The sequence below is a fragment of the Macaca mulatta genome, chromosome 16, assembly GCF_049350105.2.
Source record: "Macaca mulatta isolate MMU2019108-1 chromosome 16, T2T-MMU8v2.0, whole genome shotgun sequence".
In the NCBI taxonomy this organism is placed as follows: Eukaryota; Metazoa; Chordata; class Mammalia; order Primates; family Cercopithecidae; genus Macaca; species Macaca mulatta.
This window is the reverse complement of record NC_133421.1, coordinates 8,073,820-8,093,345: the sequence shown is the minus strand read 5'-3', so window position 1 is coordinate 8,093,345 and position 19,526 is coordinate 8,073,820. Positions and strand designations below refer to the sequence as shown.

General features: G+C 40.8%; 1 protein-coding gene and 1 long non-coding RNA gene across 41 annotated transcripts in view; one reads left to right on the top strand and one right to left on the bottom strand.

The window, feature by feature from the left end:
• Positions 1-19,526, top strand: part of KIAA0753 — a 64,377-nt gene that overhangs the window by 29,987 nt on the left and 14,864 nt on the right. For 36 of the 40 annotated variants that reach the window (XR_013406029.1, XR_013406032.1, XR_013406026.1 and 33 more), the window contains 9 exons: positions 41-270; positions 2,024-2,190; positions 3,711-3,827; positions 4,900-4,989; positions 5,227-5,316; positions 11,707-11,785; positions 13,202-13,285; positions 16,490-16,675; positions 17,781-17,862. Coding sequence is in view for 32 of the 40 variants with exons in the window: in XM_077970131.1 (XP_077826257.1) it covers positions 41-270; positions 2,024-2,190; positions 3,711-3,827; positions 4,900-4,989; positions 5,227-5,316; positions 11,707-11,785; positions 13,202-13,285; positions 16,490-16,675; positions 17,781-17,862 (1,125 nt within the window). In the remaining 8 variants the exon portion in view is untranslated. Of the gene's footprint in view, positions 1-40; positions 271-2,023; positions 2,191-3,575; positions 3,828-4,899; positions 4,990-5,226; positions 5,317-11,706; positions 11,786-13,201; positions 13,286-16,489; positions 16,676-17,780; positions 17,863-19,526 lie in introns of all 40 variants that reach the window. The other 4 variants (XR_013406031.1, XR_013406030.1, XM_077970112.1 and 1 more) reach the window with 2 other exon arrangements.
• LOC144335302 (uncharacterized) lies at positions 10,160-12,677 on the bottom strand. Its single transcript, XR_013406053.1, has 2 exons — positions 11,975-12,677; positions 10,160-11,920 (listed from the first exon to the last, which is right to left on the bottom strand). It is a non-coding gene; the product is annotated as an uncharacterized LOC144335302 (long non-coding RNA).

The window sequence follows — 19,526 nt, the reverse complement described above, 5'->3', positions numbered from 1 at the left end:
AGCATTTTCCTCAGTTCGTTCTTCAAAAATCTCCACGTAGGTAAGTACCAGCCTGCTGCGGAGCTTCCGGAGGCCCAGAGGTTGCAGAGTGAGCTTGATGTATTAGATGCGGATGTCCTTCCGGAAGAAGGACCATTTATTCTAGACCAAAGTGCGAGCTTCAAAGACGAGGTGTTAGCCGTGGCAAAAACAAAAGCAGTGAAGAAGCAGCCTGTGACTGAGAATGTGCCATTTAGGAAGAAAGATACACTGGCGCCAGCACGGCAGCAAGTATGAAATCGTTCCTTTCTTTTGGCCCATTCGTATTAATCTGACGTTGTCAAGGCCACAGAAACTGGTATGCGGTGGAGCCAGTTCTCAGGCAGCTGGATGCTAACAGTCCTTGAGTCTGGCTATTTAAGTCGTTCATATATTTTACAAAACATAACAATTTTTAATATTGTTACTAGAATAGAGAATTCTTTCTATTCCTGCTTTGGTAAGATCCTAACTAATATGATACCAATATCCTAATTGGGCAGGAGATTTTAAAATTCAATTTTTTTCCACTTCTGATTTGGAAGTGTGATATTTGAGGGGATTAAGATTTGGTTCCTGCCGGGTGTGGTGGCTCAGGCCTATAATCCCAGTACTTTGGGAAGCGAGAGGATTGCTTGAGGCCAGGAGTTTAAGACTAGCCTGGGCAACATAGTGAGACCCCATCTCTACTAAAAACAAAATTAGCCAGGTGTGGTAATTCATGCCTGTAGTCCCAGCTATTTGGGAGCCTGAGGCAGGAAGATCACTTGATCCCAGGAGTTTGAAGCCGCAGTGAGCTATGATCGAGCCACTGTACTCCAGCCTGGGCAGCAGAGTAAGACCCTGTCTTAAAGAAAAAAAAAAAAAATTAGTTCCTACTGAAGATAAATATCGATGAAGAATAATTACTGCATATTAAAAGGGCATCCTAGGGTGAATGCTTTCTAATATGGCTTTGGGAGCCAGCAGGGTACAACTTGGTTTAAAACTACGTTATATTTTAAACTTCTGTTTAAAACTTACTTATGGCCCTATCAGTGGAAAACTGGCCAAAAGACCACCTCCTGGTCGAATACCCTTATTGTATTAGTGACATTTGGTGGCTTTGCCCAAAGGCTTCTGTAGCAAATCTGTTTATTTTCAGGTGGCCTCCGAAAAGGAGAGTTAGCACTTATCACAAGATATTGACAGATAATGGATTAGGATCAAGTCTGTTTCTTCCCAAACTTCTATGGCAGGGGGCGGCCATGAATCATCGAGATGTCAAGGTTGAACCTGTAAGAATTCAAATGGGAGCTCTTCTCCAGAGACAGAGCCTCATTCTCGATAACATTTTTTAAGTAGCTGTATTCATTCTATTTAGACCTAAGGCCCAGAGAGGTTAAGTATTTTAACGAAGAATGTTTTACACATTACTTGAGCCCAGAAATTCTAGACCAGCCTGGGCATCACAGTGAGACCCTGGCTCTCCAAAAAATAAAAAATTAGCCAAACCTGTTATTTCACATGGTATCTCACACCTGTGATCCCAGCTACTCAGGAGGCTAAGGCAGGAAAATCACTTGAGCCCAGGAGTTTGAGGCTGCAGTGAGCTATGATCATACCTCTGCACCCCAGCTGGGGCATCAGAGTGAGACCCTGTCTCTTAAAAACAAAAAAAGAGAAGAAAAAAGAAAAATAATTTAACAATATGATACGAATTTTTTTTGTTTAGGAAACTAATTGTAAATAAATAAAAATGTATTTTATATATTGTTTATATGTTTAAAGGTGTCAGGCAGAGCCAGGGATTTCAATTCCACACCCTCCACCCCGCCCCCTACCATGATTGTTTCAATGAAATTTACACCCTCCCCCAAATTTCTGCCACAGTGCTTTCTACTCAGGTTTTTCTGAATTGATACATGAATAACATGGAGAACTTGGAGCTTCAGTGAGTCAGAGGTTGAAACCATAGTTTCTTTGATACTTGTTTGGCTTTATAATTCTTACTTATCTTTCACAGGGACTCCGCAAAGCTGAAAGAAGTAGACAAAGCCAAATTCACAGTAAAAGCAGAGTGCAGCAGACAACAGTTTCATCCAGATTAAAAATGAACCGGCAGCCTGTGAAAGACCGCAAGGCACCATGGATACCCCCAAACCCCACATCGCCACCAGCGTCTCCTAAATGGTATGTGAAAACTCAAGGGACCATTTGTGTATGTGATTCTCTTTTTCCTCCACATATCAAAGGCAACCTATAGCTTATAAGGAGCAAATGAAGTAGTAGCCTTAATTTTTTCCATTAAACAGAAATGCTTTTTTGGGTGAGTCATACATGAGAAGTCTTTGTCTGGAAGCTTGTTGGTTCCTTCTTCTGCCTGACTGTGGTTGGAACACCCTTCTATGGGCCACCCCAACACTGGGACATGTGTGATTGTATGGAAGATGGTGGGCTTCCCTTCACTTGTCTCTTCTGCCAATAGATTCTAGTAACTTAAGGCCAGGGACTGTGTCTTTTTTATATTTGAATGTCCAGTGCTAGGCACATAGTAGGCATTCAGTAAATCTTTGCTGAGTAAATAAATATATTAAAATAATTCTAACTCCTAAGTCAAGATAATTATGAACTATAAAGCCATATAGATCTCACCAACACTGTCTAAGCTGCAGGGAGCAATTAGGGTAATGTTGACGTTACTGTCTTGTCATCCCCATTCAGAGCACATTAGAATGAGAAGCTGCCATTCCACAGGGTTAGAGAGGAGAGGAGCAGGGTCCGGTTAGGTGGAAATAATCTTTGGGGAAATCGGTTGAAGATAAAGGGGAGCTTGTTTACCGTGAGACAGTAGTTCTTGAAAACACAATGGAAAGGACCAGGAGGTGGGACGGAAAAAAGGAAGAAGTAAAAAGCAGTGATGTCAGGGGAGAACAAGGGAGAAGATGGGTGATTGCAGGGTTCTGTCTTTGGAGCCATCAGAAGTCAGGGTGAGCAGCCCGGTGGAAGAGAAGCTCCCTAAGATTCCAGGTGAATGTGAAGGAATGGCTGTGCTCATCCATCCACTCTCATTTTCAAGTTAAGGAAACAATGTTTAGAGAATTTAATGTCTTATTCATGTAACAGCCAGACCTAAAATCAGGTCTTCTGATTTCATAATGTGCTTTTTTTGTTTTTATTACTCTATTCTGTTTTCTGTATTTTTGTATACAAGTATTAATATGGAGATGTACATTCAGTTGGTAAGCTCAATGGTTGAAGTTTGTATTATAGACCAAATGTACAGTGGACTGTCTTTTAGAGTGCATGTGTGGTGGGTAGAGCAGGGTGGGTGAGGCTTCCAGGCTCACAGTGCTGTTGGGCCTTATAAAGATACAGAGTTGCCTTATAATATGAAATGTAATTAGTGATCCAAATCTATATATTATAACAGAGTTTTGTTGACACTCACCCAATATTCTGTAATTGATCACTGTTTCTCATTTAAAATGGTGATGGCTTCTTTGAAGCAAAGAAGAATTTCTCCCCTTTGACACTGCACCTGAGTGCAGGAGGATCTTACTTTTCTTCACATTCAGCTTCTACCGTAGGGCCCCGTGCTACAGATCACCATTAATTTAATGCTGTTGTCGTCTCTGAGCTGGCACCTACTTGGATGAGTCATTGGATACAGAGCGAATGATGACAAAGGTATGCTTTTCTATTTTTTTCAGTGCCGCATGGCTAAAGGTGAAATCTAGCCCCAGAGATGCCACCAAAGAGCCTCTCCAGCCAGAAAGTCCTCAAGAGGAAAGTCACCTGACAGGTGCTGTTGAGCACGAAGCAGCCAGGTTTGTGCTGGTGTTTTTCAGATCTTTGAGAATTAAAGAGCTCCTTTTACATAGACGTGGAAGTGATCCCTTTCTTCTCTTTCCTGTGTTTAAAGTTGGTTATTTAAAATGTAGATTATTTTTAAAAATAGAATACATAAAATGTAGTTTATTAAAGTTTTCAGTCAAACTATGTAGCTTATAGTGAGCTCTTCTATTTTTTCTTATTCATTCATAAATTATATATGTGTCAATTATATATCAGTTGCTAGTTTTGTATATGACACTGTTATGAGCTCTATGGAGATTTTAAAAAGGGCAAAAAGGCCATAATCCCAGCCCTTGCTTATTTATAGTCAATAGAGAAGTTATGTAGTTAACTATAATTTAAGATAGAACATGGTATGTAACCTAGGAACTGAGAGAGTTTAGAAAGGGGAGAGCGTTACTTCTTGCTGCAGAGGTCTAGGCTTCATGGATGCAGATGGAAATTAAACTAGGACCAGAAGAACAGGCAGGATTTCAATATGGGAAATGAGATGAGAACATTCCATAGGAAGAGAGCAGTGAAAACAGGTTTCTCTGTATTCATTTGGCTGAAATTGTTCTTACAATTATGGGAAAGTAAAAATGAAAGCAGTCCATTAAATAATTTGACAATATTCATATATCCAAAACCAAAGGAATCAAAGCACTTTTACATACAACAGAGTTGTTCACAGTTAACTTTTCCTTTTTGTTTTTATTTGACTTCACTATGCCTGTATGGCTCCTGGGGGCTCACTGTTGGTCTAAACTTGAAGGTATAGCAAGGGTTTTGTTTGAGTCTAATAAGAAACCCTAAGTACAAGTGATAGCTAGTTTTCTTGAGAACCTTTGAGACAGGTTCTCATTGCGTTGTGCATCAATGTCTTTTGACATGGAACACGTTCTAGAGAGCTTTAGGGGTACGGAGAGGTTATGTTACCTACTGAGTACCTTAATAGAGCCAGGATTGGTGCTCTGCAGGGATCCTGACTTCTGGTCTGTTTCTGTGATGATGGCACCCTGCGGTGTCGAGGCAGAATTGGTTTGACTCTTGACTGTCTGCTAGGCTCGCTTGGCTTGATGCTGAAACTTCCAAAAGATTGAAGGAACTAGAAGAATTAAAAGCCAAGGAAATTGACAACATGCAAAAACAGAGGTAAATATTTGCTCCTGAGGCAGGAAAAGGTAAGCAGGCCTGTTCTACATCTCTATACATTATGATAAATAGAGATTATTTAGGCCTAGCTACACTCCTTATGTGTGTTGGCTTTCTGCCTCCTTAAAAGACTGTGAAGTCACTTAAGAAGCCAAGTGGGGAGCCAAGACTGGAGCTCAGGGGAGTCCTTACTCTGCCTTGAGGTGAGTTGGGGTGACTCTTGATACTGTTCTCTAGGCTTGACTGGCTTGATGCTGAAACTTCTAGAAGAACAAAGGAACTGAATGAGCTCAAAGCCGAAGAAATGGATAGACTCCAAAAATTGAGGTATGTGTTTCCTTCTTAGGAAGAATAGTGGATGTTTGCCTGTTCTAATTGATCTAGATCTAGCAACCAACCTGGACTGTTAAGGCTTAACTTCATTACATGAATGAATGAATACTTGCTTGTCTACCTGTATATTATACCATATTTTTTGCTAGGAAATGCCTGTTTTGTGTGGAGTTTGGAGGAGAACTGAAAAAAAATATGTAATTGTGGAGAAGTTCTGTCTGAAAGATCAGAGTCTTATGTGTATTTGTTTGGACTGCCCTCAAAGGTACTTTTCTCTAGCCAGATGTCAGCCCTTCCAAGGGCAGAAGATGAGTATGATGCACGTACATATTCTGCTCATATGAATCAACATATAGCTACTTTAGTTTCACGTGTTAGCTTGAATGCAGGCTATGGTTTTCAAATGCGGTTCCCTTTTTCTGTTCACTCCATAAGTGTTTTCAAGACTGTAGGCACTATCGGAGTAAAGAAGCTTGTTAAAAGATTTAGTCCAGCTGCTGCTGCAATTGCCTCATTTTTCCAACTCTGATAGTTCACCCTATGCTCACATTAACAGAATACTCTGTGAAACCTGTGTGCATTCTGTCACCGTTCATGATGTAGTGTTCAGTCTCAGGTTAGAAGGGCTGTGGGTATATCGTTAGAAGGCCAAGACTTTTTGTCTGTCGTAAAGATTTCAAGTCATACAATCCCAGAATCTTGGGATTTGAAGGATCTTTTCCCCGGAGCTGATGCTTTTGGCTCCTCTCTACTATCTCCACTGAGGAACTGTCCAGTGTATTTACACACACCCTCTGTGATGGGATAGTCACTACTGTCTGAGGGAATCCATTTCATGGTCATTTATCGCTAAGAAGGTGTGACCTTAGGCTGTGCTGAAATTTGGTTCTCTGTGACTCTTACGCACTTGTCGTTTGGGCCATACAGCAAAAGCTTCATCCTCTGTGTCCCGTTTATTCCTCTGTGTGTTTTTACTTCAAAAATTAAACATATCACACACATAGAAGAACATACTAAATGCACATATGCAATCCAAAATATTACAGAATGAACATCCACGCACCACCATCGTAAGCCAAGAAATCAACCATTGCCACTGCTACAGAAGTTTCCAGCATATCCCTCCTCAGTTGTATCCCCTTTCCCCCTAGAGGCAGCCACTGTCCTGATTCTTGTGTTGATTTTTTCATTAGTCTTCTTCATAAATCTGTCATCTATGTGTGTATCCCTAACAATATCTTGTTTAATTTTAAAAACTGAGAAACAGGCACAAATCTAACTGAACATGCAAAGGGGCAGTGTTGCTGGTAGTATCAGATGAAGACTCCTAGGGGAAGACAGGTTGAACAGAGTCTGGATCCTAATCTGATTTGTGCTTTCATGAGAATTTGTAGGTGCCCCACTCAGGAGGTCACTGAGCAGGGTCAGGAGTGAGTCCTGCACACACAGGGCGTCCTCCATCTGGAGGGCCTGTCGGTGAGCCAGGTCCATTGGACTTCGGGAGGAAGCCTTGTCAGGAGAGGGGCTGCGCTGTAGTACACGGCTTCTCGGCTCGCTCTGGTCAGCTACTGTGGGGATGGGATGAGTGTCCTTAGCAGACAGCAGGTCTGCAGAGAGCAGCAGAAACTTCATCAGCAAAAGGGCAAGACAAGCCAGGAATCTAGGCTTAGACCTCCCATCTCCCATATTGTGTTGTAATCTTCTTCAGTTTACTTGCTTGTTTTGATGGAGCACGTGCTATTGTAACTGCTTCTTTTTTTTTTTTTTTAATTAGAGACAAGGTCTCACTATGTTGCCCAGGCTGGCCTTGAACTCCTGGGCTCAAGTGACCCTCCCGCCTTGGCCTCCCAGAGTGCTGGGATTAGGCATAGGGCACCACACTCTGCTTAATTTAGCTTCTTGAGAAGGGATAATGGGAATAAATCCTTTCAGAGCTTTCAAGTCTGAAAATGTCTTTGTTTGCTGATAAACCTTACTACTCTCATATTTGCTGGTAGCCTTACTGGGTATAGAAGATTATTTTTATTGGAAATTTTTAATTAAACTCCTTACTGTGAGGTAATCATAGAGTCACACGAAGACCCAGTTTCGCCAAATGGTAGCCTCTTGGGAAAATACATCTCAGTACTACAACCAGGATATTAACATTGGTATAGTCCAGATACAGAACCTTCCCACCCCCAGGAGCCCTCGTGTTGCCACACCTACTTCTCTCCTACCCCCATTCACTGCTTGGCTAAATATCTCCTGGCAACCACTCATCTGCTCTCCCTGTCTATAATTTTGTTATTTCAAGAGTGTTATTATAAGTGGAATTGTGTAGTATGTAACTTTCAGGGACTTCTTTTCTTTACATCATTCTCTGGGAATTCATGGAGCTCATCACATGTATCAGTGGTTCATCCCTTTTGTTGCTGAGTAGTATTCGTGGTGTGGATACAAACAAACCGTAGTTTAACCATGTACCTCTTCAAGAACATCTGAGCCTGTGGTCCCAGCTATTTGGGAGGCTGAAGTGGGAGAATCACTTGATCCTGGGAAGTCGAGGCTGCAGTGAGTCACGGTCATGCTGCTGCACTCCAGCCTGGGCAACAGAGCAAGACCCTGTCTCAAAAAAAAAAAAAAGAACACCTGAGTTCTTTCCAGTGTGGGGCTATTACGCATACAGTTTCTGTAAACAGTAGTGTACACATATTTGTGTGAACGTAAGTTTTCCTTTTTTCCTGGATAAATGCCCAGAGGGCAGTTGCTGGGTTGTGTGCTAGTGGTGGTTTGTTTTGTTTTCTTCCAAACTGCCATCCTGTTTTCCAGAGCAGCTCTGTCTGTTCCCACCAGCAGTGTTGGAGGGATCCAGTTGTTCCGCATTTCTGCCCACACTTGGTGTGTCATTCTGCTTTCCTGTAGGCGTTCTGATGGGTGTATAGTGACCTCTGAACATCTTTTCATGTACTTGTTTGCTCTCCACTCAGTCTTTGCTGGCATGTGGCCGTGGGTTTTTCTGCAGTGTTTGGCTGCAGTCGAGCAGTTATTTTCTAAGTTTTCCATCTTTCTAGACTGCCCCTTTCTTGGTTCTTTTGATAGAGAGAGCAGACTTTATTTGCATTGGAGACTTCTTTTTTGTCTGTGCCTATTGGTGTTTGGGTTGCCGGCTTCTCCGGTACCTACTCTGGGATATATGAGGCAAAGAGAAATCCCAGAGAACTCACTGCTCTGTCATTCTTTTGGTCCCAGTGTCCCGAGGTGATGTGCCTTCTCTACTTCTCTCCAAGTCCTCTTAGGTTTGCGTATATTTAATGTCCAGGATTCTTAGTTGTAATTAACAGGAAGAAGAGGGGAAAGTACATTTTTTCAATCTCTTCAGAAGCAAAAATCTGAGCATTTCTGCTCATCGTCTTATTTCCAATGAGAAATCAGAATTGCTTTTGATCCTTCTCTGGAGACTCACAGACTCTGCATGATAGGACTTATTATGGATGTGTTTTCATTCATCAGTAGACCTTTCAGTCTGGCAGTTTATTTCCTTTAATTCTGAGAAGTTTTCGTGCTTTATTTTGTACTTTTTTTTTTTCTTGTCTCTGTTTTCTCTATTCTTTCTGAAACTCCTGTTCTTTGATATTGGACTTCCTTGTTTGGTCCTCTGATTTTCTTATCTGTTTCTTCCTGTTTTCTTTCTCTCTTTCTCCTGTTCTACCTCCACCCCTACCCTCCCTCAGTAGGAGATTTCCTCCAACTTGAACGTTTAACCTATTGAGCTTGTGATTTCTGCCACAGTGTTTAAATTTTAAAATTTAAAAAATGTTGAGAGCTCTGTTATATTCTCCAAATATCTCTTACTCAGTCGTCTCATATCCTTCTTTATGGATACAGTGCTGTTCTCTTTCTGAATATATTTACACGTTTCCCCTGCCTTTTGACCTACATAATCTTTTTCTTTCCCTCCTCAGATACCTAGTAATCTTGGCTATCTTCTCATGTTTAAATGTAGGGGGAGTGATTACTGGTCAAAAACAGAGTATGTGGGTTGCCATTTGTATTGTGGTTTTTTAAATAACTGTTTCTATTGTGGTATAATTTACATATAGTAAAATGCAAAGAACTTAAAGGTACAGTTCAATGAATTTTGACAAATGTATGTCCCTGGGTAACCAAAACACTAATCAAGATAGATAATTTGTACTTCAACCTAGAAAGTTCCCACATGTCCTTCTTGGTCGTTCTCTCCTCCACACCCCCATCGCTCACAGAGGCAGCTGCTTTGATTTCTTTTACTGTAAGTAGCTTTGCCTGTTCAGACTTTATATGAGTAGAATTATCAAGATCTACCCCATTGTGTCTGGCTTCTTTTGCTCAAGAAAATGTTTGCAATTCATCCACGTTGTGTGTGCATCAGCATAGTTCATCCATATTAGTGCAGAGTAGTATTCCATTGTGGGAATACACCACATTCTGTTTGTTCATTCTCTTGTGAATTGACATTTGGGCTTTCCCATTTATAGTTAGTATGAATCAAGCTGGTACAGACATTCCTGCACAAGGCTTTTTGTAGATATATGCTTTCATTTCTCTTGGGTAAATGCCTAGGAGTATAATTTCTGGGTAATAGGATAGGCAGTTGTTTAATTTTATTAAACGAGCCATATACATTTTCCAGAGTAGTAGCATTTTTTACTCTCATCAGCAGTGCATGCGAATTCGTTTCTACTGGTTTCACACCCTTGCTAACAATTGAGCTTGTCAGTCTTTTAGTGATTCTGGTAAGAATGTGGTGGGATCTCCTTGTGATTTTAATTTGTGTTTCCTTGACGAATGATGTTGGGCACCTTTTCTAGCGCTTATTGTGAAGTGTTGGTTCAAGTCTTTTGCCCATTAGAGTTTTTTTTAAGTGTTGATTTGAGTTCTTTGTATTTTCTGGATATGAGCCCCTTGCCAGATATGTGTGCAGCAGATATTTTCTCGTAATACTGTGGCCCACCCACAGATCTTCGTAATGGTGTCTTTTGATGACTAAAAGTGTTAAATTCTGATTAAGACCAGTTTATCAATTTTTCTTTTCTGGTTAGTCATTCTTGGTGAACTAGCTAAGAAACCATTGCCTATGTTAGGGTCTCAAGGATTTTCTCTTATATTTTCCTTTAAGTGCTGTATAGTTTTACGATTTATTCTTATATCTGTGATTCATTTAGAATTAATTTTTGTTTATGAGATGAAATACTGATCAAAATTCATTTTCTTTAATGGATATCTGGCTATTCAAGCACCGTCTGATGAAAGTAACACCTGGACTATTTGTTAAGGACACTTAGATTGGTCTTCAGGTCTTTCCTTTGGCCTGGGTCAGACTGCCCGGAGAAGTTTTCTGATCTTTGGCCCAGAGAGTAAGAATCAGGATGTTGCTATCCTAGGAGCCGAGCTGAGGAAGGGGGCTGTGAGTCTAATAACACAGCATTCAGCCTGCATACGTGACCCCTGCCTCTTTTCGGTATGGTACCTACAGCCTCAACTGTGATTGGGTGCCCCTAGTCAAGAGACCCTCACACAGAGAATGAGCCATCAGACTTCTCCTAGAGTTGGAAAGAGGCGGCTGTATAGTGTGTGAAGTAGGGAAAGGGATCTAGGAGTCTAATTTCTCAAACGTCATTTGGCTCTTCTCGTCAGTTTTTAAACCACCCCCTCCCAGCTTAGCCCAGGCCTAGACGTACCTGGTACTACCAGTCGTGTGCCTGGTGAAGTCAGCAGTACAAATTGTGTGGGTTCTAGTTTTTCCCACTACTGGCCTTAGAAGTCAACTTCCTGTCTATGGCCATACCACCCTGACTGCACCCGGTCTCGTATGATCTCGGAAGCTAAACAGGGTCGGGCCTGGTTAGTACTTGAATGGGAGAAGTCAACTTCCTCAGTTCAGCTAAGTTAGTTATCGCTTTTGTCCTTTGTTTTCCAGCACCATTTTTTTCTTCCTTATCCTTGTGGGTGTAAAGCTAACTCTATGGTTGTTTTAGTGGAATTTGGAGAGGGAACAAAATTAGTTTCTTTTGTTCAGTTTACTATCCTCTTTAGCTGTTAATGGCAACCATTATTTTTTTAAAGTATACTCAGTGCCTAACACACTTCAGATGTTACCTAAATCTTTGTGCCTAAAGTAAGGCCTAGGACCAGCACTGTCACATCACCTAAGAGCTTGTTGGAAATGCAGACTCTCAGGCCTTACTCAGACCAGCTGAATTGGAATCTGCATTTTCACAAAATCCCCAGGAGATTAGTGTGGCCATGAAGGGTTAGAGAAGCTCATGGTCATTTTATCTCCCTTCACCTGGAGTGGTAAATAAATATGCAAAATAGGATATTTTATTGCCTTTGATTTTAATTTTCAATTTTATTTCTAAATAGTGTTTCTGCCACCCAGTTAGCAGACAAGGTAGAGGAGGCAGTTCTGGATCGTTTGAAGCCTCTCTTGATCAAGGCCCAGGTAATCTAGTTCATTTCATTTGGTTGCTTTTTGGAAGTTCTAGATTTAAAATGAGTTGCTACAGAGGTTTCATTGATCCTTTATAGGGCTAAGTGTCTCTGTGGCAGCTGGAAGATACCCCCAGACCACCACACACTACTGATGTGCCCTCCATTGTGGAGAAGGGAAGATACCCCCAGACCACCACACACTACTGATGTGCCCTCCATTGTGGAGAAGGGATAGAGATAAAGGGACAGGGGGAAAGTCCTCCTTTTGAGAAAGTTGAGATTTTAGTTTGGGAAACAAGTTGGGATTGTAATCCCTGTTCCGAATGAAATAGATCTGTTGGTGAAGTCAGTGTTCCAATAGCAGCTTTCACTCGAATACTGTGTTTTTTCACCTCAGTGGTTTGGAATGATGGGCTCTATTTTTCCAAAGGAGAAAGATGTTAGGACAGCTTCTGTGCACAATCCAGTACTTTCTTGAGGATGAAATTATAGATGGTATCACCAAGAGGTTGTGCCATCCTCCCATAAGCAGTAAGCTCAATTCTATAGCCAGACCCTGTAGATCCACCCTGTAAATAGAAACAAACTTGTGTGTATGACTAGATGAGGCCACAGAAGAAAATTGTAAATTTAAATGGGGTGAATGACATTCGGGATCCCTAAACAGGCCACTGAACTTCTCTATTCTTAGAGAAATGTTGAGTTTGTATTAGAGTCCATGGAAATCTCAGTAGCATAGAACTAGGAAGACTCTTAGAAATCAAGTAGTCGGCCGGGCGCGGTGGCTCAAGCCTGTAATCCCAGCACTTTGGGAGGCCGAGACGGGCGGATCACAAGGTCAGGAGATCGAGACCATCCTGGCTGACACGATGAAACCCCGTCTCTACTAAAAAATACAAAAACTTAGCCGGGCGAGGTGGCGGGCGCCTGTAGTCCCAGCTACTCGGGAGGCTGAGGCGGGAGAATGGCGTAAACCCGGGAGGCGGAGCTTGCAGTGAGCTGAGATCTGGCCACTACACTCCAGCCTGGGCGACAGAGCGAGACTCCGTCTCAAAAAAAAAAAAAAAAGAAATCAAGTAGTCTTGAGCTGTAGACTAGCTGAAAAAAAAAAAGAAATCAAGTAGTTCAACTTCCTCATTTGATCACTGAGGAAGCTGTGGAACAGGGAAGTTGAATGACTTGCATAAAGCATGCAGCTATTCTGACAGTGTTTACAGAGTTGAGGGAAGAAAAAGGCTGGAAAGCCAAGATCAACACGTGGCATTTGTTTCCATGAAGACAAAGTGCTTGGAATTGCTGCAAAAAGTCTAATATAGCTAAAGCTGATGAATCGTTCCACACAAGTTATTCTGGTAATAGAATTCATTTGTACTAATAGGAGCTGTAAGTTTTTATACTCCATGAATGTATTTGTCTGTTTTAATAGAGAGTCAATTCTGCTACAGAAGCACATACTCATTTGAAGGATGGCTCGTCAGTAAATACAGCAACAGCCCAGCCTGCACAGGAGGTATGCGTTGTGTGGTGCTGGCATTCTGGTATTATTGCTTGATAATGTCTTTAGTTGTAATGGAAATGAAATACAGATTACTTTGCAAACACTCGATTATCCTGCTCGAGAAGTATGAATATTATTTTTCACATTTGGCATGTTAATTCTTCCAGTGTATTTTTAGTATTTAGACTTAGGTCAGCCTTGCAAACAGGGCACAGAAATCTTAGAGCCACAGGTTTGTGTTAGTGGCTCTGTCCCTCTGGATCACAGAGTGTCGGTGCCCTGTGTGGCCCTGAATGTTGATGGCCTGCGGCAGAAGAATGGCTGCCCTCATTTCCTTTCATTCAGCCTAGTTTCACTCATTACTGTCCTAATTTTCTTTATACTTGGGGCCTAATATTTATTGTTAGGCAAGCATGTTTTGAGTGCCTAATATGTGACCAGTATCTGGCCTAGTAGAGAGAAAAAGGTGGCCCAGGAAAAAAATGAAAACATTTGAGAAAAATAAAAACACATTTTCTTGTTGTCCACTCTGTACTCTTCCTCTGGAGGACCTGTTTTTAATATTTGTAGAAATGTTTCTGCCTTGCCTAGACTTAGAGCTGCAGAGCAGAAGGTGCAGGTTACATCCATTTAATCTTTGTGGAGTTTAGAAAGATATTTATTGCTTTAATTGCCCAGAGCAAGGAAAGGAAGCTTCATTCCAACTTCCTTCTTAGGTTTCAGAGCAGAAGGAAATTGGAATGAAGCTCCATTGGCCCAGTGACCTTAGGGACAGGAAGAAGGTAGATTTCAAGAATGTGTCCCTATTCTGATTTTTTTTTTTTTTTTTTTTTTTTTTTTTTTGAGACGGAGTCTTGCTCTGTAGCCCGGGCTGGAGTGCAGTGGCCGGATCTCAGCTCACTGCAAGCTCCGCCTCCCGGGTTTACACCATTCTCCTGCCTCAGCCTCCGGAGTAGCTGGGACTATAGGCGCCCGCCACCTCGCCCGGCTAGTTTTTTGTATTTTTAGTAGAGACGGGGTTTCACGGTGTTAGCCAGGATGGTCTCGATCTCCTGACCTCGTGATCCGCCCATCTCGGCCTCCCAAAGTGCTGGGATTACAGGCTTGAGCCACCGCGCCCGGCCCCTATTCTGATTATTAAGCAATATTTCAGCTGTTACATATTTTCATAATCTCTGTGATTATGACTTTATCGTTCCAAGGTTTTATGACATAATCTGATGTGAGGTGAGGCTTCTAAGACTGAAAGCTGAAAGTCAACATTTGGCCATTACAAATTCAACTGTGTTATGGCTTGGTGTTTTATGCAGCTTGGCCACTAAATGATATATATTTTTTTTCTAGAGGAATAGTGAGGCTAACATTTAACCCAGAGAGGCCACTCCATACTGCACTTTAATATGAAAGGAAAATGAAGTGACTATGAATTCTGGCAGTGAAATAGACATGTTCGAGTATACTAGGAGTGATCAGCCTTGTATATTGGAATTATTTTGTAGGCATTACATGATGTTTAACACAATTTATTGAAACAGAAAAGTAACTCTCTAGTATTTAGAATGCTGGGCTGTTAAATAGCAGCTTCACTGCAGAGTATTCCAGGCAGCACCATCAAGAGTCAGGGTTTACAAATTGAATGAAAACAAACAAAAGCAAACAAACTCATCAAAGTTGGCATGGTGAAGGAGAAAACTGTTTTTACTATGTTAACTTACAAAAGAGCTGGGAGACCTTGAACACAAATTCTCTGTGTACTCATCTTTAAAATGGAGGAAACATTTGCAAGTAAAATACAACTCTCTGTAGATTTACTTATAGGCAAGATTTTCTCTCATATCCAGAAAAAGCTCTTGTAAAGGTACCATTGTAACATATCTGTCTATTGCTGCTACTATTGTCATTAACTAAACTTGCACATTAAATATATATTTTTCCAAAATGTATGAGTTATGTTAGAATTAAAAGTTATACATGCATATGGCCAAAATTTTAAATAATTCAGAAGAAGTATATGAAAAGTTACACCTCCCCAGAAGCAGGTGCCAATTGCTGTTCTATATTCTGCTTCTTTATTTATAATACATTTTTGTGCTCTTTTTGTATCATTGCATTGAGACCTTCTTATCTTTTTTGATGGGACATAGTATTTTTGGTGGTCCATTCTTTATAGATGGAAAATATACACATGCAAGCATTATCGGTTGTCTCTGATTTTTTTGTAATTTTATTATATTGGTTATTGAGTTTGATTTTTATTTCTTTAACTTTGATGAAGGTTGGACATTTTTTCATATCTTTATTGGCCATTAACATTTTCTTCTGTGAATCATTAAAGGTTTCTTAAATTGCTGTAGCTGTAACCATTCATTGAGTGTCTTATTTCATGCCCAGCACTATGCTAAGTGTCTCAACATGCAAGCTCTTATGAAATCCCTACAGCTCTGAAATACAAGATTATTTCCATATTACACATGAGAGGATTGAGGCCCACAGAGGTCGAGTAAACTTGCCCAAAGTTGCAGGCTTATGAGTGGGCAGAACCAGAATTTAATTCTAGAAATATTTCATCCCATTGCCTGATGTAATTAATTCCCCCAGCAAACATTCTTTACAAAAGCCTCTTTCAGGGCAGATTATAAACATGTATTCAAATCAAGAGAAATACAGAGCATGTAAAATTGCTTTGGAAACTGGAAAGTGCTTTTTGAATGTACAACATAGCAGGTCAAGAAAGGCTGGTATAGCTTTCCCAGACGATAGGTATGGAGTTTCAAAGACAAAGAATCCTGAACTTTGTGATGTCATATGAACAGAAGTTTTCACAGAAGCACTGCACCAAAAGAGAATCGTTACATCCTCTGGAATGTGTGACGTGTAAAATATTGGACATTCTCCTGAATGTAGCAAAAAGAAGATATTTGTTCTACCAACTGGAAAAACAGATGATAATGATAATTTACATGGACAATCATGGTATTACTTGGTTAATGCTATCATTTAAATGACTGTGATAAAAATCGTTCTGATTGCTTTTGATACTTACTGACTTAGGAGAATCTTGTTTTACTGTAGAAACTCTGCCATTTGGATCTGTGTGCTGTTGGTTTATTACGATTAACGATAATTTTCATGTTTTTCTGTTTGCATTATATTGTCTTCCCACCCCTAATCCACCCCACGCCTCTCCTCCCCACCCCACCCCACCCCATCTTGTAGGTTGCCGCTGTTGATTTTGAATCCAACAACATTCGTCGGCTTGATGATTTTTTGGAAGATTCTGCCCATGAGCTCTGGGCTGTGACTCATGCTAAGATCTTGGGGTCTGAAACCTTAGCCACCGTTGAGGACAGCAAGGATAGCCCAGATCTGGAGATCATGATGCGCAGAATGGAAGAGATGGAAGTAAGGTCTGGGGCCCCGGGTCTGGTCCGCCGCTAGGGACTGGCTTCTGCCGAGTGCAGTTTCTCCTCATGCCTCTGCAGCTTCATCTGTCAGAGTCACACAGTCCCGGTTTTAAATCCCTGCTCTATTGCCAACTAACTGTATGACCTTGGTATTGTCAACCCCTCTGATAAGTAGGGAGTTTTAAGGATAAAAAGAGGCATAGAGGATTCAGCACATTGCTTGCCATGTAACCCAGTAAGCGACCATTGTTATTATCCCCCTGATACCACTGATGTGTAATTCCAGAAACTCTGAGACCAGGGCCCGGGCCCACAAATGGAATCATAGACTTTTGCATCTGTCAGCTTGTACGTACTATTCAGTTGCCTCCTCTTCCCAGCTGTAGTGTGTGATCCTGTCAGATCACAGATAATTTTATCTTCTTCAATTTCTGTGATACTGCTTCACCCACTCTAACCCCTGGATTATTCAGTGCAGGAAAATGAGGTACAATAAGGAAGTAAGTGACATGGCCAAGGTCACAAAAAAATCCTGGCAGAGCCAGAACGAGAATCCAGGTCTCCTGACTCTCAATTCAGCATTTTCTTTTTCATTGCACCATGATTAAATCTAATTTCTGCTTTGCTGCTAAATAGAAACATTAGAGGAAAAACAATTTTTCTGGGGGGGATTTGAAAGTTTCAAGAATGCAGTTTACCCCAGTCTTGAAATCTCCCCTTGGCAATAGTTGTCTAGGCCTGGGGTGCTCAAAACAGTAGCCACTAGCCACAGGCACTTATTAAAATGCAAATTAATGAAAATTAAACACACTGTAAGGAGTCAGTAGTTAGTGGCTACTGTATTGGACAGGGCACTTACAGAACATCTCCTCACTGCAGCAGCTTCTAGTGGCCAGTGCTGGCTAGACTGCCTTTATGCTAATCGCTTCATTTTATTGTAGACTTTGTCTCATGAGCTAATTACTTCCTAGCCTGACAGATGCCCATGTCTGGCAATACGTCCGTATCAGTTGTTTCTGCTGAACTTTTACATCTTTACCAGTTCTGGTTTGTAATGAAACTCATTTTTTCTCATAAATTAAACTTTTTTCTTTTTTTTAAAGAAATACCAGGAGTCCGTTCGTCAAAGATATAATAAAATCACATATGCTGATCCTCGTCTCTGGATGCAGGAAGAAAACAATGGTGAGTGTTTCCCCCATGTTTCCCCTAACATTTTATTCTGAAAAATTTCAAACATACAGAAAATTGAAAAACATGTAAACACTCATATACTCACCTTCTAGATTCTACAATTAGCATTTCACTCTCTTTGCTTTGTCACGTATCTGTTTATCCCTCTATCCATCCATCAGTTCATCTTATCTTTGCATTTCAAAGTTGCAGATAGTAGCACACTTTACCCCTAAAGTGTGCTTATTATCAACTAGAGTTTAATATTTACTTATGGCTCTTTTTTCAAGATAAAATTTACAGATGATAAAATGCACAGATCCTAACTGTGCTATTTGCTGGTTTTTGACAACTGGATAACATATCTGTTATGCAAACCCCTATCAAGATATGGAACATATCACCTCAGAAAGTTCCCTCATGCCCTGCCACGTAGGCAACCACTGTGCTTTCTGAGTTAGCTTTGATTGTCTAGAGTTTCATATAAATGCAGTCATATGACGTGTACCCTTTTGCCTAGACTTCTTTCAGTCACCATAGTGTTTTATAAATATATTTATGTCATAAATATATTAAATCTGTGTTGCTTATTTCCTGTTGCTGTTATTAACAAATTTAAGTTTGTAACAAGTTTAAGCTACATATTTGGTGGCTTAAAGCACAAATTGATTCTCCTATAGTTCTGGGGGCATTGAAATGAGGGTGTTGGCAAGTTCATTCTGGAGCCTCCAGGGAAGGATCTATTCCTTGTTTCTTTCAGCTCCTAAATTTTGGGCTATTAGGAATAAATCTGCTATGAATGTATCCATGTGTATAATTTGTGTGTATATCTTAAGTTTTTCTCTTGGATAAATACCTAATAACAAACTTGCCAGATCATAAAATTAGTTTGTGTTTAACTTTATAAAAAATTGGCAAATCTTTACCAAAGCAGCCTTGTTCCAGTTTCCTACATCCTTGCCAACATTTGGTGTCATCAGTCTTTTTCGTGGTCACCATCCTGGTGAAGGTGAATAATGATATTTAGAACCTTTTCAAGTGATTTTTTTTTTTTTTTTTGAGACACAGTTTCACTCTGTTCCCCAGGCTGGAGTGCAGTGGTACAATCTCGGCTCACCACAACCTCCACCTCCTGAGTTCAAGCGATTCTTGTTGCATCAGCCTCCCAAGTAGCTGGGACTACAGGTGTGCGCCACCACGCCCAGCTAATTTTTTTGTCGTCAGTAGAGACAGGGTTTTGCCATGTTGCCTTCAGGTGACCCACCTACCTCGGCCTCCCAAAGTGCTGGGATTCCAAGTGTAAGCCACCGTGCCCAGCCTCTCAAAGTGCTGGGATTACAGGCGTGAGCCCTCTCACCTGGCCCCTTTTCAGGTGATTATTAGGCATTTGTATATCTTCCCTTGTGAAGCGTCCAGAATCTTTTGTCAGTTTTTTTGGGGGGTTGCTTGTCTTTTTGAGTCATAGAACTTCTTTATGTATTCTGGGTACAAGTTCTTTTCCAGATACATGTTTTTGTTTGTTTTGTTGTTTCTCTAAAATAATTTTAAGGAGATAATTTACATACTTAAATCTCACCTTTTTAAACTGTACAATTCTTTCGTTTTTAGTATATTTGCATAGTTGTGCAACTAATTCTAGAACATTTTCATCACTCCCTGTTCTTCTTTCTCCCACC